Source organism: Astyanax mexicanus, chromosome 17 (assembly GCF_023375975.1).
Source record: "Astyanax mexicanus isolate ESR-SI-001 chromosome 17, AstMex3_surface, whole genome shotgun sequence".
Lineage (NCBI taxonomy): Eukaryota > Metazoa > Chordata > Actinopteri > Characiformes > Acestrorhamphidae > Astyanax > Astyanax mexicanus.
In genome coordinates this window covers 47,603,079-47,628,409 of record NC_064424.1, presented here as the reverse complement: position 1 = coordinate 47,628,409, position 25,331 = coordinate 47,603,079, and the positions used below count along the sequence as shown (strand labels likewise).

Here is a 25,331-nt window from a genome sequence, read left to right as displayed (position 1 = left end):
GTCATTTCCTGTTCTATATCTTTATACAGAAGTGTAGAGACACCGTTGGTGGTTTGATCTAATCTGAGAATGAGAGAGAGAGAGAGAGAAAGAAAGAGACAGACAGACAGGTTAATCATACTCACACTGGGGCTGGCTTGCAGGGAGACAGGGGAGCTTTGGGGGTAGATTCATGGTGTTCTAAGGAGAAAGAGAGAAACAATCAGTACACACACACACAAACACACACACACACACACACACACACACATGTACACACACACACACATACACACACTGATGCACGCAGTTTTAGTATAAAAAAAAAAAAATAAAAAAAATAAAAAAAAGGTATATTGCAGATTAAAAAAAGTAAAAAAAAAAAAAAAAAAAAAAAAAAAAAAAAAAAAATTGTAATATAGTAAAAACGTCTGGCTGACCCACATGGCAACAGCTTTAGCCTTTAGCTCAGCTTAACAGCAGAGCGGCGCAGAGCTGCTGATAAGCGCACGCAGAAGTATAAACGCGCTCCGTTGCGTAGCGCACTACAGCACAGGCTACAACACAGAGGTATAAACTGGGCTTTAGTCTGACAGGTGAAGAAGTGCAGTAATAAAGTTATTGATGAGAGGAGAAAAAAGAAAAAAAAACAACTTGTCTGGGCCACTACTACCCTACTACTGCACTACTAACATGTATATTAAAAACTGTGTGTGTGTGTGTGTGTGTGTGTGTGTGTGTGTGTGTGTGTGTGTGTGTGTGAGAGAGAGTCTAAATGTCTGGTGGTCTTGCACCAGAGTGTCTTCAACTCTAAATGTGTGTATAACTAGCTGCAAGTCTCTGACAGTTGTGACTAAAATAGACTCGGGTGTGTGTGTGTGTGTGTGTGTGTGTGTGTGTGACAATGTACTTGTGTGAGATTTTTACATTCCCCATCAAAACCATAACCTGATTATACAGATCAATCTAGGCTATATAAAAGGTTATTTTATTAATATAAATAATAATAGCACACACACTATAAAACACTCTATAAACACACTAGACACTATACACACTACACACACACACACACACACAAACAAACACACACACACACAAACACACACACTTACTTTGAGGCTGCTGGTATCCTGGGTGAATGGGGAGATCCTGTTACAGAAACGACAGGAGAAATTTATGATTAGTTTCCTGCAATAGTGTGTAAACATCAGTCACTTTCACTTTTTACACTTGTCTCTACACACCTACACTTTTATCACCACTGAGTGCATCAGAATGTAGAACAGTGATTAGTGATTCTGAATGAAAACATGAATAAATATTTTCTATGGGCAGTTGAACAGCACCAGTCAGAGGTTCGGACCTGCTCTCTTCTCATTCCATGTTTTTTGCTTTATTTCCTTATTTAATGTATTTTCTCCATTATAGATTAATATTAAAGAGATGAAAGCGAATAAGGGACACATATGTAATTCTGTAATAAAGAGTGAAAAAGTGTAACTTCTCCACATTAATCCCCTGATCTAAACCTGATGAACTGAGATGGTGATCTGTCCTCTAAGATGCTTATCTCTGACACTCACTGATACTTATTTAGAATAATCTAAAGTAAAAAAAAACAGATTCTGGTTTACTATTAATGAATAATTAATGTAAAGCTTTAATATAGTCTTAATATTACATTTACGATGTAAAAAAAATATAAAAAAGGAAGAAATACACTGAATAAGAGAGAAGCGGTGCATCCAAACTTTTGACTGGTCCTGTATACTAATAAAATAAGTGTGTGTGTGTGTGAGTGTGAGTGTGTGTGTGAGTGTGTGTGTGTGTGAGTGTGTGTGTGTGAGTGTGTGTGTGTGTGTGTCTCACGTTGCTGGGGAAGGAGAACTTGGATGGCTCGGCGGTGCTCGGCGTGTGAATGGCTGTAAGCAGAGGAGGCCATGAGGCCATTTCCTGTGTGAGAGAATACGAGACACAGCCTGTGAGGGACAGAGATAAAGGACCGTGCAAAAGTTTACACACCCTGCTCACCATTACTGTTAGTGTGTGAGACGAGTAGAGGGCGAGCTGATCTCCAAACAGCTTCTGAATCAGAGTTCTGAAGAGTTCTGAATCGATGGCTTGTGATAATTTTTTTAAATAGTCTTATATATTTCTATTCTTCTGTGTTTTAATTAATGTTTAATTTGTTTCTTATTATATTTTGTTGTTGCTGCTGGATGCCTAAATTTCCTTCGGGATAAATAAAATATTTATCTCTCTATCTATCATCTTCCTCTTGATTATATTCCAGAGGTTTTCAATTTGGTCGAGAGATCAAATCAAGAGACCCAGACTTTTTGTACCTAAGTACTGTGAGTAGTTTATTTTAAAAGTGTAGTTCTGAAGTACTGAAAGTAAAACAACAGTACTGTACTTTTTTTGGATCAGATGCAGCAGTGCTGCTGGAGTTTTTAAACACTGTGTTTAATCTCTCACTGTCCTCCACACTATTACACAGTCCTACCTACAGCGGAAACACAGTTCACAGTTTTCATCATCCTCTAGTCCTTTATCAGTACAGGGAGGTGTTTTAAAACTCCAGCAGCACTGCTGCTGTATCTTATCCACCCACTGTACCAGCTCAACACACACTAACACCTCACATACCACCACCATGCTTAACAATGCTAATCACTGCAGTGCTAATAATAATAAAGTATACAGAGAAACAGATGCAGAACTACAGTCTGTAATTATAACAGAATTATAAAGTGCATTATATGATTATATGAGCTAAAAATATAAATAATGAGTGTACAAACAAGGAAGTGGTCATAATGTTATGCTTGATAGTTGTATATAGAGGGAAGTGTGTGAGCTAAATGAGTGTGTTGTACTCACCCTCAGAATGTCCTGTACCTCATTTGACAGCGCCTGAAAGACAGAACGTTACAGTGAGACACAGAGGAAGCAGACATGAGTGAGAGAAAGTGTGTGTGTGTGTGTGTGTGTGTGTTAGAGTAGTGTGTGTGTTAGAGATTGCTATCTATGAGCACATCTGTGTGACAAGCATGCCCTCGCCAAGCGTTACTGAACCACCCGTGTCATGTGACATTTAGACTTCTACAACACACACACTCACACTCACACTCACACACTACGATATACTACATAATGTATCTATAATTATGTATATATTTATTATTATTATTATTATTATTATTATTATTATTATTATTATTATTATTATTATGTAAAGCCACATTTATCAGCCAATAGGAGGAGGGACTTCAGTTGCTTAGAAGTTACAAGACTATATCCTGCCTGGACGACAAAAAAAAAAAGTCACCACCTGGATTTAACTTAGCAAATAGATGAGAGCCTCCCATTGGATAATAATTATCACATGGGTGATTAATATGTTTCAGCTGCAGCAAGTTAATTAACCCTAATGTTAACGCTAACGAAGCCACAGTGAATGTGAGCCATAATCAAAGCTAAAGGTGCTCCAACCAAATATTATAGTGTGTATTTTATTTTTTTGTCCAGGCAGTGCATTTAAGCCATTTCATTTACACAGTACTTAAAAAAGTGTCAAATTTAACAAAAATCCATGAAAAAGGTCATTAGAATTCAACCTGGTTTAATGTTGCATTCTGGTGCATCTCTACAAAAATACAGCAATGTTTTTAAATACCTCAAAAACATAAAGAAATAAATTAATTGGCTCTACATGCTAAAAAACATAAATGGCAAATACTAATATCTCCAAAAATGATAAAAAAAAAACATCTCTCTTCACTTTACAATATGTCGACAGCATAATAATGATAATCATACTAACAGGCCTAATTCAGGGTACATAACCTGGATCTGAAGCAAGGCTGATGTATTTTAAAGAAGCTCTAGTAAACGCCTCTCCTCATAAGCAGGTGTGATGAGCAGAAAGTCGACATGCAGAAAATAGAGCTTCCTGATGCTGGCCTGCAGCCCAGCCCGTGACCTCCACACTGCTCCTCCTGCAGCAGGTGACGGGTTCTGGGTACCTGCCCAAGAGACAATCTACAGGAAATCTGTGCTCCACCTGAGAGCCTGACCTTGAGTAGATGGAGGCAGAAGATCCACTTAAACTAATGCAGAATAAACCAAAACAGGAGTGTTTTATATCATTAAACAAATTAAAAATAAAAAAGGCTTTTATCGTTCAATTATATTCTCCTAGCAACAAAATCTACCACTTGTTTTTTCATATTTCCCATCAATACAGTCTCTGCACCATATTAATGTGTGTTTTTGTAGTAAGTATTGTATTTAATAGACAAGTTTTATTGCTTTAAATCACGTGACCCACCTCTTGGTGGCGAAATAGAGCACCATTACAAAGCAGACCAACATTCATTGTTGACTAAATAGTAAATTTGTCAACATGTAGCTGAATAAATATGATCTATACTCCAGTAAAGCCGACATCATATTAGGTTATCTCAGGATAACGCTACTGAAGCTGTGGAGCGTCTCTGAGGTGACGTCAGAGAGCTGCCGGTTACTGACTACACAGCTAAAGAATGCCTCCCTCCGACTCCGCCCCTTCCTGTCCAGCATTCACACGCCTGCAGAAACTCCTTCCAGGATGTTGCAGGAGGATGGGACTCTCACACACTCTCACACACTCTCACACACTCTCACACACTCTCACACACTCTCACACACTCTCACACACTCTCACACACTCTCACACACTCTCACACACTCTCACACACTCTCACACACTCTCTTACTATTTCCCAAAACACAGTTACTGTCTCCGAGTCTGACACTGAATGCAAACAAATATGCTACAATTAGCATAACAGCAAAAGTGGGCGTGTTTGTTTGTTTTTGTCCAGCCTTTTACAACTTTATCCCTCCCACAGCACAGCCCAGCTCCTCCCACACCCCAGATTAACTCCTCCCACACTCGGCCCAACTCCTTCCACACCCCAGCCCCAACTCCTCCCACTTCACAGTATGGCCACTTCTCCACCCTCCTCCCAACTCAACTTAACTCAATCCTACCCTTATAATCAACTCCATCCTACTTCATAACTCAATTTATCCAACCTCCCAACTCAACTCATTCTATCCCATAAATCCACGACTCCTTCCTTACAACTCGACTCAATCCTACCTATATAATCAACTCCATCCTACTTCATAACTCAACTTATCCAACCTCACAACTCAACTCATTCTACCCCATAGCTTCCTTCCTCACAACTCGACTAAATACTGAACTCCTCCCTTCCTCACTATTCAACTCCATCAAACCTCAAACAATTGACTCCAACCTTATAACTCAACTCTATTTCCAACTCAGCCCCCCCCCTATATGCCCCCCCTACATATCAGACAGACTCCTCCCACCTGTCAGATAGACTCTTTATGTAACATGAAAAATAAAAGACATGTACAATTTGTTTTTATTAATTGTTACTAGGTATGACTTTCAGTCAGTATTAATGTAATTCTGCTAATTTCACACAGTGTAAGAGTGTACTGACTCTACAATCACGTCCAACATTTTCTGCTGACACCAAACCATCTGTCCACATCTGTCCCCGTCCTCCACCTCCACCCTCAGTTAATCTCAGTCAGATGGAGACACAGCGCCGCCTGTGAGCCGAGAGCCCCGCTCCGGATCTGAGGAGCAGCAGCAGCAGCAGCAGCAGCAGGGCTGAGACTGAGACGGATTATGTAAGGAGATGACGGAGCATCTTTATGGTGCAGTGCGAGCAGGTTCACGGGGGGGGGCAGGGTGCTGCGGGGCGGGGCTGCCTGATCACAGGGTTAGCTAAGGTCAAACACTGCCTCCCGCACACACAGCAGATTAGAAAGTGTGTGTGTGTGTGTGTTTCACACCAGTTTCTGGCTATAACCTCATTTACCCTGAGATAAATGGTAGATAAAAGACTGTGCCGATTAAAAGGGTTATATTGTGAACTGGAGGTCCCACCAGGACCATGACTGAGAAACCCTGTGACAGAGGGGTATAAACCCCTTAGGTTTTGAGCTATGGAGTAATTTAAGGATGATCTGGTGGAAGGGCTGGCAGATCTCATCATCTAACATCACTACATGATCTCAGTGAAGCATCATTTAGCTGAATGGAATCAAATACTCGTCACAGCAGAGTTTTCACACCTAAAACTTACAGGCAAAGTCTAAAGCAAGGTTGATGTGTAGGATGTTAGGAAATGGGGATTAATGTTGAGATACAGGACTTTGGAATGGAGGCTGGGATGGTAGGACATGAAGATGGGGATGGATGCTGGGATGGTTCAAGATAGGGATGGATGTTAGGATTTTAGGACATGGAAATGGGGATAAATGCTTGGATGGTTAAACACGGTGATGGATGTTGGGATGGTAGGACATGGGGATGGACGCTTGGATTGTTAAGCATGGGGATGGGGCTGGGATTGTAGGACACGGGGATGTGGATGGACACTGGGTTGTAGAATATGGGGACGGATGCTGAAATGGTAGAACATTGGGATTAATGTTGAGATTGGACTTTGGAGTGGAGGCTGGGATGGTAGGAGACGGGTGGACGTTGAGATGGCAGGACATGGGGATGGACGCTGGGTATGTCAGTAAGTAGAGAGGTTAGTTCTGATATGAGTTAAAATTTTAATCAGAATGCAGATAGTTGGCGTTTAGTTTTAAATTGAAACCATTACTGCAGTCTGCAGTCTGTGAGAACTCCTGTTCTGTTCCTCATCTTTAAAACACCCAAATGAACATCTAGACTGAGGCAGACAGAATGTTCCAGCCTGAGAGCTTAAAGCACAGAGACAGGCTGAATACGTGAGGAACAGGATGTAGCCTGCTGTCCACAGAGCTGCAGACTGAAGAGCTGAAAAAAGCAGCAGCACCGTCACAGCAGGTACAGATACACACCTGATACTACAGTCACTGTGAACACGGGGCAGAGGGGTAAGCAGGCGTCGTTAACTAAACACAGAAATCATTTGAAATTCTCAATTTATAACTCAGTTATCGAGGGAGAAGGGTCTTGGTGAGAGAGGTTACCAAGAAACCAAAAGGTCTCACTGGATGAGCTGCAAAGATCCTGAGTGCAGATGGGATAAACTTCCAGAAAGTCAACAATCAGTTTAGCACTAAACACCAGTCTACACACAGAAGCCTCTACTCAGTACAAAAACACATATACAGAAGATTCTGCTGTTTATCTCAGGGCAATAATGGACAAACTCGAACCATATCAGTTGATGCAACTACTGGATCTAAATTTTTCGATTCTAAAAAACTATACATATAATCTGTAATCAGACATAATCAGATATCTTTCTTCCCTAAAAATAATCAATATAAGTGTAAGTTTTACATCTGCCCTCATAACTGAACACGTTTGACCACAGTTGCAGATTTCTGCATTAATAAAGAGAGACAGGGAAACTCGGGCGTAAAAACCACACAGTTTCAAATTCTTCTGTAGATCAGTCTGTAAACAAGCACCTGCTGGATCAGTGTGCACTGGGCATGTGCGTGCAGGTACTCGCACGGCTGTATTTGCATATGTGCACGCTGGTGGACGTGTTGTGTGTTGGGTTGAGACGGTGGACGGGCACATGAGTCACCCTGTAACCACGCGGCTCAGGATTAGCGTGAGCAGCGGTGCTGAAAGAGCCTATTCAGCACATGCGGCTTTGGCTGGAGCACGTGTGCCAGGGCCGCCAACAAAGCCTCACGCTGCTCACAGGTGCAGCCGGCCAGCGGGCAGCCGGGGGGCAGCCGGGGGGCACTCGGGCTCCTCATCCACGGTTCAGCTCCCAGCCCTCCGACAACAGCGTGTTTTTTACAACAGGGTGCAGCCGACTGCTGATCAGATCCTAAAACACATTCTTTACACTGTAAAGTGAATGAGTGAGGGTGTGAGAGTGAGAGAGATGGAGAGAGGGAGGAAGTGAGGGTGTGAGAGAGTGAGAGAGGGAGTGAATAAGTGAGGGTGTGAGAGAGAGTGAGGGAGAGTGAGGGAGAGTGAGGGAGTGAGAATGTAGGCCTCCTCTCCTTTAATAAAATAGATATTTGTCCACTGCCGCGCACCGTAATTACACTTTGGGCACTCCACGGTTTCCACGGAGATCCACGTTAAAAACACAACAGTGAGTGGAAATGGAGGAGCTACTGAACACTACTGATGATGTCATGTGACCGAGAAAAAGCCTAAAAACTCACTGATCCTCCTGTTTATTCAATTGCAGCCGGATGCAGTTTTATCACTAAAGAGTAGAAGTGTGAAATATTTTACACAGATACCCCGTATCCCGTACAGATAGGGCTTATGACGGGGGGGCACTTAGTGCATGATTTGTCTTTACAGCAGTGTAGTAAAAGTGAATTCCACTTCCCACATCACAGTAACACCTGAAAATTCTCACAGACTGCTGCTTTAAACCTGTGCTGTACACCCATATTACTGCCCAGCTGTCTCTTCTAAACAGCATTCATAGCCAAAAAAAATTATAATAAATACGGAGAAGGAAGCTGTCGCAAAAATCCAATTACGCAAATGTTCATCCGCAGAATGAATGGGGCTAAAGTATGCAAATTCGGTTGGATCTGGCCTTTCCCAGTCCCCGGTCTGAAGAGGTTGTTCAAGTTCACTGGTTAAACTGGCATCTCGCGTCACGCCAGCGGATCCGGAACCTACTTTCAGCCGAACCATTCAGAAACTGGGTCGTGATTCTGTAACGTCCGTTTAACAGACCCGTCTAATCAAGCTCGATCCCTCACTGAACGAGCGTTCGGTTCAGCACACTGCTAAAGGTAAGGAAACAGCACACACTCGTTCAGGATTTAATGAGTGATGAAGTGTGTTAATCATCCAGATTCGCTCTCAGAACACCAGCGGAGAGTTCCTGCACTCCAGAAGAGTCTTCACACAGTCTCTATTACCCAAGAGTGTCCTGTTTCCGTTAATCTGTCCCCAGTGTAATGTACACAGTGTTCAAGTCTACCTGCATTCTTCACATTCTGCACATCACTAAAGCTACTGTTTACTGTGTGGAGGATAACCTGACCTGTTCTACACTGCTGTTACTCAACATAAACTAATGGCATTCTGCATTCACACGCTCTTACTAACCAAAGATTTACAGAAAACAAACAAAAACAAACACACAAACAAACAAAAAAAATGGCAACACCTGTGAGACTTTACCATAGAGGTTATAGCCATATTTGAATGAGATTAATTACTGTATTTGGTAATTACGTTAAATACTGTATACCGTATTTTAAGTTGCACTTAAAATTCTTTTCATTTTCCCAGAAATCATCAGAGCTCCTTATAATCCGGTGCTCCTTATGTATGAATTCTATCAGTCAGGTATTAAGGAGCAGTAAAGTCACTCCACTGAAGTACAGAGTTATACAGGAGATTCAGTTTAGTCCTCCAGCACCCAGACTGGAGCAGTATTAGCATTAGCATAGCTAACCGCTATTTCCCGATTATCGGCCTGTAGCTTGCTGCTAAAACCGGCTAAGATAAATTCGGGAATCTAAGCTTAATGTAAATAAACAGGAGCTCTTTACTCACCCAAATAAACAGTTTTTAGGAGTGAAATCTGTGTAGATTAAAATCCAGCTCTCGTTTGACTTTGTACTTCAGAAATATGGTGAAAACTTACTTCCCACAGGATATGATGTGATACTTATCCACATTTTTTATTCAATTTTGATAAAGAAAACAAAAAAAACAGATTCTTCTCGTGTGATTATGTATAACGGTTTCCTCCTGTCACTTTTATTAGTAGGAGTAAACCTCTCCCTGTAGCAGTGAGGCTTTACTTTTTGTAAAAGTTATCTGGATAACAGAGAAATCCAGCAGTTACCCAACCATTAAAACTGATAATGAAAGCTCACAGCAGTACTCACCTCCACAGACTGCGCTGGAACCTTCAGTGGAGGAAGGCTTGGTTTACTCCCGTTCTTCAGGTCCGGTAAGCTCTCATAAGACTGTCCGTGAAAGTCCTCCGGGGACGGTTTCAGGTCCGGAGACTCGCTGGTCACCTGGTCCAATCCGTCCATGGGTCTGACCAACGCCATCGGTTTCTTGGAGTTGGCCAAGTTGGGTTTGGAGGAAAGTGGAAGTGGGAAGGTTTGGGAAACCAGTGGTGGAGCGTCTCCAGTTAACTGGGGAACCTCTTTCTGGGGCTCCAGGTGATGAAGTGGTTCCCTCCTGTTAGAGGAACCGGTATACTCTGGAGAAAGCGAGTGGTTGTGTTCGTTTTCGTTATCCATGTCCTGATTGGAGTCGCCGGATTCGCTGGAATGTAACGGGGACAGAGGACCGGCGGGGGGTGAAAGGTCAGGGAGAACGGGGGGTAAGGTGGAGTAGTCTCTCATATCTGACCAGGTGTCCATTTTCTGCTGGTGGGATTCTGAATGTTCCTCTTTACTGTGGGAAACGGAAGAGCCGTGTGGAAACGGGAACTTCTTTAAAGGTTGTCCCGAGCCGTGTCCGGGGTGTCCGGGCTGGGCGGTCCCGTAACTTGACAAATTCTGGAATGAGGGGTCAGTTTTGTCTTTGTGGGAGGGGCGTCCCGAACGCACGTGCTGAGCAGAGGGTCGGTCCTTCATCGCCCCATTGTACTGGATGTACTGAGAATTGTTCTCGTCCTCGTAGTTACCCAGCATCCTCTGGACAAACCGGGACAATTCATCTCCTTTGTTCGTCTGGGGAAAAAAAGAAATAGTAAAAGAAAGAAAAGGTTTTTCAGTCCTGTTTGTTCAATATATACATGCTCTATAAATGCTCTGAAAAAAAATAAAGAGACCAAATTAAAAACCTCTGGAATATAATCAAGAGGAAGATGGATGATCACAAACCATCAAACCACCAAACTGAACTGCTTGAATTTTTGCACCAGGAGTAAAGCAGCATAAAGTTATCCAAAAGCAGTGTGTAAGACTGGTGGAGGAGAACATGATGCCAAGATGCATGAAAACAAAAACTGAGATTAGCTGTTAATACTAAAGCTCCTCCTGCCTTAGTGCTGGAGAAATTTGGAAATCTAAGCTCACTGTAAATAAACTGAAGCGTTGAATGAACAGTTTCCAGGAGAGAAATCTGTGTAGATTAACATCTAGTGCTTGTTTAATTTTAAAAAGGATTTTTTTATATTACAGTTTTGTTTACTTAGCTTGTCCTTACCTAACTTAGTTAGCTACCCCCCACTACCACCACTCAGCAGTGAGACCTGCTGAATTACAAATTTCTTACTAGTTGTTGCTTAGAATCCTAAAAGCCTTACAGTGAGAAAAACACGGTACTCGAATATTCAAACACTTTCAAATCATATTTGCAACAAAAATCTCCCACTAAATTTTCCACCTAAAGGTTGATTTGTGACCTTTCTTTCAGTTTACTCTCCCCAATGTGTTCCAATGTTTGTGACAAGCGGCTAATGTGACCTTTTAAGGCACAGCTAGGCTACATTAGGCTGAGACACAGAGTCGAGAGACGTCCTGCCCCAGGGGTTTCGCTTTTATACGCCGCGCTCATCACAGCCAACAACGTCCTGCAGAGCAGCCGCTGTCAACAAGCATTAGCTCCTGATCTCAGCACAGCGTCGCTATCTACCATCTTTATACCGAGCTGTCCTGCAGGCAGGACGACCGACAGGACCGGGTCTCTGCTGAGGACTGCAGTCAGACTGAGGGTGTGTTTAAAAAATTGTTTCTTTGATTTAAATCAATCTTTATTTGAATGATCTGATATCGATTATCAACACGCCAACGTCAGACGCATGTCCTTCTAAAACCAATCAGCATCAGGTAAAGGAAAACACATCACACAAAGCTCTTTGGTGCGCTCCCTAAACTGCAGTGTGAAAACAAAAATAAACAGAACAAATATATAAAACGCAGCAACACATGAACCTCGATTCAGAGCACGGTCCGGACTTTCAGGTGTGAAAGCTCCCTGAGTTAGACTGCAGGTGGAGATCTTATCCAGAGCTCTGAGAACGGCTCCTTCAGTTCCTGTAATCCTGGCTTGTATCTGACGGTTCTCAGAGCTGAACCTTAAGCCTGAGTAGATCACTGTGTTTAACGGCAGGACAGCAGGACGTGACACAGGAGGCAAGAAGGCAGGTCCTGAAGTGGCCTTGCTGCCCTGAGGGCACAGCTAACTACACTCCAACAGGCAGGTTTCTCTGACAGCGCACACACAGACACACACACACACACACACACAGACACACACACACACACACGGGTCTGGAGGGATGATTTAATGACAGTTCAGAAACTCCAGTTTATTCATTAATTCATCCATATTCAGCTCTTTTTCATCCTTGCTATTGGTGCACTGTTTAATAATGCTTCTTCTGTAAAACCTGAACTAATCAATTGTTGATAGAACCAAACAACTTGTACAGGTGAGAGCATTTTCAGCCTGTCCCCTGATATAACCAGTCATAATACATTTACATAATTTACATTTCTAGAATTTCCCCTCGGTGATCAATAAAGTGTCTGTCTGTCTGTCTGTCTGTCTGTCTGTCTGTCTGTCTGTCTGTCTGTCTGTCTGTCTGTCTGTCTGTCTGTCTGTCTGTCTGTCTGTCTGTCGTGTGTGAGCAGAAGTGAACTTTTACTTTCGGTCTCTTTTAACACAATGTCTCTCTCTCTCCTTATCTCTCTCCATTTTTCAGGAGTCTCTCTCTCTCTCTATCTCGAAAGTCATTCTCTCTCTCTCTCGCTCCCTCTCCCTCTCCCTCTCCCATCTCTGAGAATCTCTCTCTCCCAATTTTTTTTTTTTTCTATTTAAAATAGCTTTATTGGCATGAATTGCAATTCGGCAACTTTTGCCAAAAAAATGAAACAAGAAGTTAATATATAAAAGGCAAACAATATACAAATAATAATAATAAAAAAAGTCTCTTTATCTCTCTCTTTCTCTCAACTCACTGCATCTCTCTCTCTTTCCCTCTTTTCCAAAGAGCCTAATTAACTGCAGTCTTCAGATAACGAGCTGCAGGAGCTGACGGGTGTCGGCGAACTCAGTGTGTGTGTGTGTGGTCGCAGTTTTACTTTAAGGAAACGCTCGCTCCCTCCCTCCCTCTCCCTTTCTCTCTCTCTCTCTCTCTCTCTTTCTCTGGGGATCCTCCGGTCATTCAGTCCTCACTCTCTCATCCCAGCGCTCTGACAGAGAGCTCCAAGGGGCCTCATTAAAGCTCTTACTGCTCTACACTCATGCATCTGTGTGTGTGTGTGTGTGTGTGTGTGTGTGTGTGAGACAGTCAGAACCCTCACTATCTGAGCCCACAGGTGCTTCTGTGTCAGACGCTGTTTATCGGGGTGACTTGGATTATTTTGGCATCATACAGAACTAAACACCCCAACCACAACTCACCACAACTCACCACAACTCACCACAACTCACCACAACTCACCACAACTCACCACAACTCACCACAACTCAAAACCTGAAACATTAACACAATTTTGATTTGATTTGATTTGGTGTTTCCATATTCTCCATGTGATTATCCAGGTGAGTTACCAGTTTTCTCCTGGGACTCCACCCCCCCCCCCCCCCCCCCCCCCCCCCCCCCCCCCAAACATGGGAATTACCTGATGTTCAGACTAGCAAAACAGCTGTTAGCTGAATCAGCTAAAATGCTCATTATGTACAGAATTAACTTGTCTAATCTGATCAGCTGATTAAAAAACTAGTGATCATATTGTGGGGGCGCTTTTCTGCAGAAGGGACAGAACGACTCTTATGTATCGCAAGAATTTGGCCAAGATTGGTCGTGGCTGGGTCTTCCAGCATGACGATGACCCAAAACACACAGCCAGGGCTGCTAAGAAGCGGCTCTGTAAGAGAAGTATTTCAGAGTCCTGGAGTGGCCAAGCCAATCTCCAGACCTGAACCCAATAGAAAACCTTCGGAAAAAGCTGAAAGTTAATGTTGCCCAGAGACAGCCCTGAAATCTGAAAGATCTGCAGATGATCTGTATGGAGGAGTGGGCCAAAAACCCATCTGACCCATCTTAACTCAAATAAAGCAAATAAATGTTTAATTACCAACTATTAAGTTATTTTTCTACTGCATCAAACACTTTTTTATGCAATAAACTTATAATTACTTTTAAAAAATACAAATATGATTATGGGGATTTTTTTTATTTTGTCTTTTACAGGTGAAATGAACCCAATATTTAAAAATTACAGATGTCTCCATTTTTGTAGATACAAAATTTTCCCTTCAACTAAATCGGATCAATACAACCTCCAATTGGCCTAACCTCCCAATTATCACAGACATGTCAGGTAAAGCACAGGTGAGCTTCCTGAGCACGGGAGGGACCAGAACACAAATCTTTAAAGGAGTGACATTTTTATTTTTATTTATTTATTTATTTTTACCTTGTAGGGTTCCCCGAAGAGGGGTGTGCTCTCCTGAAAGAGCTCCCGGTCCTGCTGAGCCTCCTGGTTCCTCCGCTCCCACTCCCTCCTCCGCAGGACTTCCAGCTCTTCCCGCAAGCTGAGCACAAACCAGAAGATAAACAAGTATTAACAAATATATAAATTAATTAATGCACTCAATACAGAATTAAATCATATCAAATTCCACCTTTAAACAGGAAATACCAGTGAAGAACGTGTCTGAACAGACCGAGCGTTAGTATGAGCAATCGCCGGTACTTTCCATTTCACAATGTGCATCGAGTGACACGTTCTAAATACTGACAAACGTAAGAATTTAAACGCAAAGGGCAAGTGTTTAGCTGAGTTTTTCACCAGATAATATTATTTTTATTATTGCACTCTGTATAATAATGTATCTAATACTGGAGTAAAATAAATGATCTTGGACAGATAAAATCTCTTAATAATAGATTTGTAATGTTAAATATATATTAATTAATTTCACATCGGGTGGATTTTTTACCTTCAGGACCTGGACTACCCACCTCTGTGTTTAAGTATAGGTTTAAATAGGATCTCCGGTGGATTTTGCATTTTACAGAGACTTTAAGACATTACAAAGACTGTTACTATACTGATAATATACTGTTAGCCAATCAGAGGCAATATGTTTGCATGTATAAATATTCACAAGCAAGCCGAAATCCTATCGTTTCTCCCCACTCTGCACACTCCTCCACCGGACTAAAACAGTGTTATACTGGATCACCGGAGCACTTTTTCCCCCCACAAAAAACAGCTCACATGGCATTTATTCAAACTAGAGACACAACTAGACCTGTAATAAAGACCCGATAAGAGCCAAAAAAAATAAAGTGTTCTGTAGCTGAAAGTCCCGGACAGAAAGCTCTACACTCTTCTCCGTGTGATTGAGAAGATGATCTGGAGATAGTGTGATGATGTTAAATGAGGACAGAGGAAAGGCTGATTTAGCGGTGTGACCCGTCGCTGAGTCACTGTGTGAGTGATGATTCCGGCCTGTTGCTCGCGCTCAACACACTCCAAAAACACCAAGGAAAAGACGTCATTTACAGCCATTCCCCCCAAACCAAACCCCACCCCCAAAACCCCTCCCCTCCAGACCAAACCCCACCCCCAAAACCCCTCCCCCTCATCCTACACTGACCTATCCAACCTACAATTACTCCAGTCCTGAAACTCAGCCCCGGGTCCCTCAGGAGCAGATCTCAGAGAAGAAAACGAGTGAAGAACGTCCCAAACGCCAACTGTAACGTCCGGCCCCAGACAGCTCCTCACTCAACTAAAAATAGCATGTTTACAACTTCAGCTCGCCTGAATTATTCAGCTCAACCTTTTCCACAGCTTTTAAAACACAAACTCAAGTGTTTATCATGCCTCAGTGGAACCGTACTGTACTACTCATCACATACACAACACATCATATACACACATTACAGGACACCTGCTGAGTCTTAGTATCTTCTCAAATTAAGGGTAATAAAATGATAGATAGATCAACACCAGCAGATGATCACATGTCTCTCCAAACCATCACTGATTGGTGGAAACTTCACACTAGACCTCGAGCAGTTTGGACTGTGTGTCTCTCCACTCTTCCTCCAGACTCTGCTCCCTTCATTCACATATGAAATAAAATTTACTGATGATCAGACACTGATTTTTGGGTTTTCATTGGCTGTAAACAATAACAATCATCAATAAAAGAAAAACAAACACTTAAAATAGATCACTCTGTGTGTAATACATATATAAGTTTCACATTTTGAACTTCTATTATATAGATGTAACAGGCAAAACTCCCCTTTGTGAAGTGCTTTTTGATTCAGTACTTTTTTCTATTATTATTATTACTCTTGTATAGCTGAGAGCAAATCAAATCCTCACATCAAACATTTAACATCTAGAGTAAGACTGTTACTGCAGTACAGATAAAACCCATATCAACTTTAAACTGCAGAAGATGTGCTGGAGGTCCCGGTGTCCTCATACTTTTGGACAGGTGGTGTATTTGCAGAAGTGTGTGCAGATGGGTGTGAAGGTGCAGAAGACAGGTGTGAGGTGTGATTGTATGAAGGTTCCTCAGGGGCTTCAGTAACAGGACACACAACATCTGGCCATGAATACTGCAACTGGCATTCAGCCAGGCACTGGGAGGAACTGAACTGAACTGGAAACCAGTTTCTACAGCATGATCCATAAAACCAGCCTGTGCCCCAATTTTACAGCCATTTAGAGCTAAATGTAATATATATATATATATATATTAAAATTAGTGCTGGAATATATGGAATATTTTTATATCACAATTACAATATATATCATGATATACCACATTTAAGTATGTTTTCAGTTATTCTTAAAAAATATGACAATAATAATATCATTGCTTACTTTTATCCAACTTTATTTCAAAGTGACATTAAACCAAACTTTCACAAATGAGAATTACTACCTTTTAGTGCCGCAATATATATATATATATATATATATTATATATCATATATCAAAGCAGTAACAATTCTTTTTAAAAGAAAAATGCATCTCCATTGTTCAGCTCTCATTAGTTTAATAACATAAAGCACGTCGCAAACCGGCGTGTCCTCGCGTGACCCTCAAATAACGTAAAGCAGCGTCACGTATGAAGCTTTTTTTGCAAAGATTACTTTATTATCACTTATATAAACTGAGTTTATGCAAAGTGACCACGCCAATACATTTCATCATAGCCTACTTTATATATCTGCATGAATAATTGATGAAATTACTGTAGAAACAATAGACACTAATTAAAATTATAACTGCAGCTAATTTCATAGATTTTTTAAATTATATTTTTAGTTTTGTGTTTCAGTATAATGAAAAGCTAAGATTGGTTGAAAAATCTAAAATACTACATATCGATGGCTAAGGCCAGATTGTGTCATTTCTCAAAAAGTTAATTTCCGGTTTATCACCCATCCCTACTGCCCCCCCATCAGCCCCTTCCATATCCAAAACACCTCCTCCCTGACCCATCACATCCTCAGCCTGAGCTTCCATGGCAACAGATGAGGTGGCCTAGATCAGGGACCGCACTCGGCGTAGAGGATGGACCATTAATCACACGCTCACAGAGACACAGAGTCTGCTGGAGAACATTCAGAAAACCACCACCAGGCCGTTAAGAATCATCTCATCAGAGATATAAGAATTAAGGGAATTCTCATCACTCTCATTAGGGATGCAACGGTACAGTGTTGCCACGGTTCGGTTCGTATCGCGGTTCCTGAGCCACGGTATCGGCTCAGTTTCAATATATTCAATATTAAGGCTTAGATTCTCTGCCCGAACCTGAAAAATAGTTTGTGACATAAGCATCTGTTTTTTTATTATATTTTTATTTTATATAAAGCTCTGGTGTGGTATTCACAATATAGCCAAGTAACCAAGTATAATCATTACTGAAAATGAAGGAAATAACAAAAACTGAAAGTAAGTTTCCACTCCAGCAGTTTTACAGCGTTTTGTCGGCTCGCGAAGCAGAGTCAGATTCGTTAGTTCTTGTTTATAGCTTTCTCGCTAGCGAATATCAACAGAAATAACAACAGAAAACACTGAGGGAGCTGCAGAATAGGGGGTCTGCACAGATCTGATTGGCTTAGGAAAGCGTTTGTTGATCTTGCACCACACGTGTTTGGTCTGTGAGTTTACTGTGGCGCAATAAAGCAAGTAAACTGTAAAGACAAGAAAAGTTCCGCCGCTTTAAATAAACACTATCAGAATTAAATCCTTTTCATTAGTTTATCGGTTTGGGTCTGCATTGAACAACGAACAATAGTTTGAAACTTATTTAATAATAAATTAGTTGGGTCTACGTTACTATTATGGACATAATTACAGTTCCTGCCAGTCATGCAGCTCTCCCTCAGCTGCCAGAGCCCTGAGAGAGAGAGAGAGAAAGAGAGAGAGAGCACAGTTGTTCTTGCTCTCTCTCTGGGTGAGTACAGTACAGTAGATGGCGCTCTCTTTTTCCCCTCATCACTCCTAGGGTGATATGGATCAGCACCAGCCTGCATCTGTGAGCTTATGTATCAGAACCGAGTCGCTGCGCCGCTTTCCTCTGAGCGTTAGCGCTGTGATGCTACGCGGTAATGCTAAAGCATCAGCAGCAGCTCAAAAAGAGGTGCAGTCTGACTTTACATGTGTCGGAGGAGGCGTGCGCTGGTCTTCTTAACCCTCTTTTTGTTGGAACATCACTAGTGATAGATTGGGGAGTCCTAATAAGTGGGTTGGGTAATTGGCCGTGTAAATTGTGGAGAAAATGGGATATTGGCAGATACACAAAATCAAATGACGTGTGTTTTGCTAGCTTTAACTCTTTACTCAACAGAGTGAATGTTTCAGCACGTGCCCAACAACAGCCCCACATTGTGACGGAAACACAGCTTCAGTTCAGACGAGTGTAAACACTTGTGCGTCTCCAAGTCGTGACACTCGAATTAACTAAACACTCCCAAACCCGTCACTAAGCTGATCCGTCTGCAGACAGCTGCCTCCACGTGTCTGGCACGGAGCGCTTCAGCGCTGGACGGGTTGAAAATTAACAGCATGCTGCACTTCATAAAAAACGCTGATCCAACAGAGAGAGAGAGAGAGAGAGAGAGAAAGAGAGAGAGAGAAACACAGAGAGAGAGAGAGAGAGAGAAAATTACACTGTACTCAAACAGTATAATCACAGATTACACAAGACCTGCCCACGAGTCTACTAAAAGAGACAGTCTGTGATAATTTCAATAAAAAGTAAAACAATCTCCTTGTTTCTACACCCAGTATCCATATAGTACATTTTATATTTCTTTAATAATTATTATAGACACTGTTTATCAATACTGATTTATGTCCAGGTAGCACAAATGCTAATCCTAAACGCTAAACTCCCTAAAGAGCCATCCTCTCCAAACTCTCAAAACAGCAACACTGTGCTGAAGACTCTCACTCACTCTCGCGCTGTCTCTCTCTCTCTCACTCTCTCAAACACACGCACACAGCACATTTACTCATTCTAAGGAAGATTAAAATTAGCAGCTACACTTTATTTAGTTTATTTCCTCCATTATAAAGCTCTCAGTTAATCTCGGTAACTCAGAACATAAAATAATATAATCATTTAAAAAGAATCTAATCTACCCTGAGATATTATCATAAAGTAAAAGAAGTGTTTACACTTTACACATACGCAGATCACAACACAGATCAGCCACAACAATAGAACCAGCTGTGTCTATACACATTACAGTGGTCAGCCATAACATTAAAATCACCTTCTAGTTTCTGCTACACTCCCTTCACCATCAGAATCCTTTACTTTTCCTTTTCTGCAAAGACCTGCTCTGATATCACAAGAGGCTGCTATGGTGTCTCCGGTAGTTCTGAAGTGGTTGCTGTGTTAGCCAATGTGGTTGCTCAGGTGTTTTTTTTTTTTGTTTTTCAACCAATCAAATAGTGTCAAGACTTCTGCACTCCATTCATTCCTATAGAATACAGTAATACAGCAATAACAGTAGTGCACTCTTCAGCTCTAGATCACTCTCTCTCACCACGAGAGAAATAATCTCAATCCTCATAAAGGAAATGTTTAATCTTCAAACTTGTTTGTAGAGTCTGCAGCAGATACCCGCAGCTTTCAGCAGCCAACCAAAACATGACATACTACAGCTTATCTTCACCAGCCTTATCTACACTGTGGGGAACTTCTCTGGAAACACTGAAGAAATTCCTTCAGAAAAAAAACACTAAAAATATTTTACTGTAGCTCTGTCACCATAACATGTTTTTGTGGAAGATACACTATATTATTCCAGAAATCAATCAGATAAATTATATTATTGTCATTTTAAGACCATTTAAATGCCATTGACTAACAATAACAATAGAATAAAAAAAGCGTTTTTATTTACCTACTGCAGTTCACACTGTGTGCATTTAGTCACAGTTAATGTTAAGGCATTGGTCGTTCACGACTGGTTAAAATACAGACTTAAAAAAGTCTTTGAAACCTCCTCTCACAAACACTATATAATACTTTAGAAATAAAAAAATGTCAAAATAAGTCAATGCTCAATTTTATTTGCATATTACATTACATTACATTACATTTCATTTGGCAGACGCTTTTGTCCAAAGCGACTTACAATAATGAAGTACAAAAGTAATAGGAATTTAGAATATAGCATATATAGCAAGGAAAATATTGTATGTAGGGAAATTTGTCCCGAGTTCCGCTCGGTTATGGTCTAGCCTAGCCTAGCCTAGCCGGCTACATGCCTGTGTGATTACGTCATCACGCACTGACGTAGCCCGGCTACGGAGCCTGGTTGTGTTCAGCTCTGCTGCGAAATGACGCCGGTAACAAAACGCCTGTTTGTGACAGATTCTGTAAATAATACATATCGATATAGCACAAAATTGATATGACCGTTATTGAAACATTTCTTAGAACCCCCCCCCCTTTAATAGATCTATAACAATGGAAAATTGTATATATATAAATAAGTAAGTAGTCAATAAGTGGGAAAATCTGAATTTTGAGCTCTACCCAGCGTACACTACCACACAGCATAAAGCTGAAGTAGGATATCATCACCTATTAAACAAAAGAAGAAGAAAAAGAAGAGGTGTTGTGCTGAAATCCGTCTCTCCTTTCACAGACTTGATAACAAAACGAGGCAACGAGCCCTTCACAAACCAATCGATTTAAAGGAGAACTCCATTCACCCCCAGCGTTCCCAAATACACACTTTTGGCCGATGCTCCCAACAGGCTTACAACAATACTAGTGATAGGGGCATAAAGTTACTCATGCAAAAACAAAAATCACTATTTTTTATTTAAGAAGCTCCACACTTCACTGGTAGAATTCCTAGCACCCTGACCTTTAAAACAAGGAACTGAGAACTTGTGAAAATACAGCTGATGAGTCAAGTGAATACTCACAATCGTTTTGGACTAAAGTTGGTGCAACAGGACTTGGCAGATATTGCAACCTAACTGAATTACTCCATTATAAAAGTAACTAGTTACTAGTAAAAGTAACTATTGCATTACTTTTGTTACTCCCCCCCCGAATTACAGTTTCACTGCTGTACATTTGCCTTTGTTAAAGAACATAATTCTAGCAAAATGTGTATTTATTAAACGTATCTGTATTAAAAATAAAAAAGTGCAAAATAAAATGCAATAGCTGTAAAATTGCTGCCTGTGTTTAAAATACTGTACATATTAAAGTGGGAACCATATAAGGCATATTAACTGCAAAATGTGTTCTTTTTTAAACCAGTCACGTAAAATATATTCTTGTGGCTTTCCGTAGCTCTTCTCCTATTGGTTGACATCGTTCTTGTCACTATTTGCGTGAGCCGAGTCTCAAGACTTGTGATAATATTAAACACGGCTGATATTTGGAGTGCATTTTTAGTATCATGACTGATCATTCTGGATCATTGACTTCTGTTAAAGACTTCTGATAAAACTTTTTTTATATCTCAGTTAGGGGTGTGCTATATTGTATTGTATGCAATAATAAAATGTAATTTTAATTTTGTTGCAGTAGTTTATTCTTGAAATATTTTTTTGCAATTCAGTGTTTTGTCATTTTGCCAAGAGTATCGTTATCGCAAAAATATCATAAAATATTGTGATATTATTTTAAGGCCATATTGCCCAGCCCTAGTAACCACCTTACACTGAACTATCAGGTTGACGCGACCACGACTCCAGCCAGACTCTCATGATTTTATCCCGACTTGAAAAATCGTTAGGTGTAAGTTGGTATTAGTTGCTAAACTGCAGTGCGAAACCAAAACTAAACATTCCACTTGAACGAGGGATTGAATTTTTACTTTCTAGAGCTGAAATTTTGCAGCTACTGGTCCTGATAAAGTGGAGTAAAGCTGATCAGGAGGTGATCTGGTCGTGGAGGATCAGTAAAGTCCTCGGGGTGATGCAGTAGAAGGTCCAGGCCGATTGCGACAGAAACACCACAGACCTCACAGCCTGGATTACACATGAATTCCTGCTCTCTGTGGAATTCAACAATAACAACACCACGCCTGCACAGCGCTCTTACACACAGTCCACACTCACTGATTTACACACAGCAGATTCACAGTTACTCACACAGTACAGCGTTCCTCCTGACCAACACGCCTCTTACTCACTAACCCTCACCAGCAGCACACATCCACAACTGACCTCAGTACAAAACACACCAGCAGATCATCAGCAGATCTGAATTAATGAAGAATTTACTGCTTCTGGGATGAAAAGCTGACGTACGGATCTAAATCTGCATTTCATATATATATATATATATATTTAAAATGACATTTTCCTGGCTTTTGATAAACTTGAACTATTTAATGGTGTTTTTTGTGAAGTTTTGTATTTTAAACAGAATTGTTTTGTGATTATGTAAAAAAACTACAGTACATTTGCAGATCCATAAATTAAAAATTTTACACACAATACAGAAACTTGTATTTTTGTGTTTTGAAACAAAGAGAGGCCTAAGGGTTTTCAGATCTTAAATAAAAAACTAATTCATATTCAAAAAGAAATAAAAAAAAAATCTGAAAATCTCTTTCTAAATAAAGTCAAATTCTTGGATTACGATTGTCTAAATGATTTGTTTCATTATCTTTTGATCTTGGTCTTACACTTGAAGGAAAATTTTACTGATATTTCAAAATTGATGCATAATTTAGTCATTTACAGTAGCAGTTTATGAATGAATTGTTTTAGACTGAAGATTTTATTGTAATATATTACAATTAACACAACGTTTATGATTGGTCTATCTTGATTATGATTAATGAATAATTATTATTTGATTATTAATGACTGATTATGATTAAGTTCTCCTCCCTATTGCTGTAATATTAACAGAATTTATAACAGTAAAGGAATAAACCTGTACAAGGAAATTATTACAATTATTACAACTTAAAGTTCTGCCATCAACAACTATGCAGACAATATTGAATATCAACATCAACAATTCCGTAATTATCAGTGGTCACATCATTTCCTGATCGGATTTAACTGATTTACATCCTCATGCCTCTTTTACCGCTCGTCTTCCTCCTGTTCAGATCGTGTTCCTGATCTTCTGCACAACATAATCCCCCCCATCTCCTACAGCTTTACTGAGTTCACAACAGCAGCCACGACTAACTAACTTATGCTGGATTAACTTCAAACAAGACTGAAGAGATTGAAGGAACCTGGATATTTATGTTGGTACACATGTTCTTCTGAATAAAAGCCACTTTTCCAGCTGGTTCAGCACAGATAACAGGTAAGCGTGGAGAGATAAGGCGAATAAACCACATACAGAGCCTAGAGGCCAGCTGATAAATCAGTTATCTAGAGGTACAGTTTCTCAGTGAGGACTATTCTCAACAATTCCAGGTGTTTCCATCAAACACCGACACTCAATTCAACCTACTATTTAAATAAAGTAGGAGAATGGGCTTCAATTCCCTGTGACAGAACCACAAAGACAATGGATTCATTTGGCAAACTTTTTTTCAGGAACTACAGAATTACATCAAAAATGTGCTCAAAACTCTGCTTTATGTTAACCATGTCCAGAAGTGCTGTTGTTGACCTCTGTTGGCTCTGAGGCATCTGGGATAGACAATCACACAGTGGTCCTCCAGGACCAGGGCTGAAAAAATACTGATCCAGCACAACTAAAACAAATCACAAACCGATTAACTAAATGACAACCTGGATCAAGAGTCAAAGTTAGCCTACAAGTAGCAAAACAAAAATATAGGGTTTCTAGCACTGGTTGAGCTAAATATAGATTAAATAAAAGGTTAACACAAAAAGCTAAAGGTTTAAAAACAACTCTTCCCCCAGTTGAAGTGAGTGTTGTTCCATTTGGCTCATTAAAACTAAACTTAAAATTTTACTGTACAAAACAGAGGCCCTATATTAACCATGTCCAGAAGCGGTGCTGACTTCTCTGGGCTCAGAGGCGTCTAGGATTGCCAAGACTCCAAAACACAGGTCTAAATCACAGTGATTTCCTATCATCTATAAAATCAAATCAACTTATCAAGATTAACTACAGTAAACTAAGATAGGTAGGTTAGGTTAGGTTAATTAATGAACTAACTAGTTAACCTAACAAACAACCTGGGTCAGGACTCAAGTAACCTACGTACAGTAGCAAAACACATACAAAACATGGTGTTTTTAACATATTTGGCTATTTGTGGCATACACTTGGTTTTATATATCCAGACAGAGCAAAGTTGTTCAAGGGTTCTAGTACGATGACTGAGCTAAATATGGATAAAATAAAGGTTGAAAAGGTTTAAAAACAACTGCCAGCAAATATAAACAACTTTTCCCCCCAGTTGAAGTGAGTGTTGTTCCAGTTGGCTGATTAAAACTAAACTTAAAATTTTACTGTACAAAACAGAGGCTGTATATTAACCATGTTCAGAAGTGGTGCTGACTTCTCTGGGCTCAGAGGCGTCTAGGATTGCCAAGACTCCAAAACACAGGTCTAAATCACAGTGATTTCCTATTATCTATAAAATCAGATCAACTAATGTAGATTAATCTAGTTAATAAACAACCTGGGTCAGGGTTTAGGTAACCTACAGTAGCAAAACACATAAAAAATATGGGGTTTTATTATCCTTACCATATCTTATGTTAGGTGTTATGTTAATTGTGTCCAGAAGTGGCGAATACTTCTATGGGCTCAAAGGCATCTGGGATGTATCCTCACACAGTGGATGTGGGAGTGTGTAAAAGCAGGAAAAGCACTAAAATGTGCAGAGCAGTGGGCCTCCAGGACCAGGGCTGAGAAATACTGATCTAACTAA

The 25,331-nt window shown here is 40.6% G+C and overlaps 1 protein-coding gene across 1 annotated transcript in view; it reads right to left on the bottom strand.

Annotated features, from left to right (window-relative positions):
- The window catches only part of aff1 (AF4/FMR2 family, member 1), a 41,511-nt gene that overhangs the window by 15,113 nt on the left and 1,067 nt on the right, over positions 1-25,331 (bottom strand). The window contains exons 2-7 of the mRNA XM_022676688.2: positions 14,404-14,521; positions 9,904-10,704; positions 2,866-2,898; positions 1,852-1,935; positions 1,095-1,131; positions 126-180 (exon numbers count right to left, since the gene is read on the bottom strand). Coding sequence (XP_022532409.2) covers positions 126-180; positions 1,095-1,131; positions 1,852-1,935; positions 2,866-2,898; positions 9,904-10,704; positions 14,404-14,521 — 1,128 coding nt within the window. The remainder of the gene's footprint in view (positions 1-125; positions 181-1,094; positions 1,132-1,851; positions 1,936-2,865; positions 2,899-9,903; positions 10,705-14,403; positions 14,522-25,331) is intronic.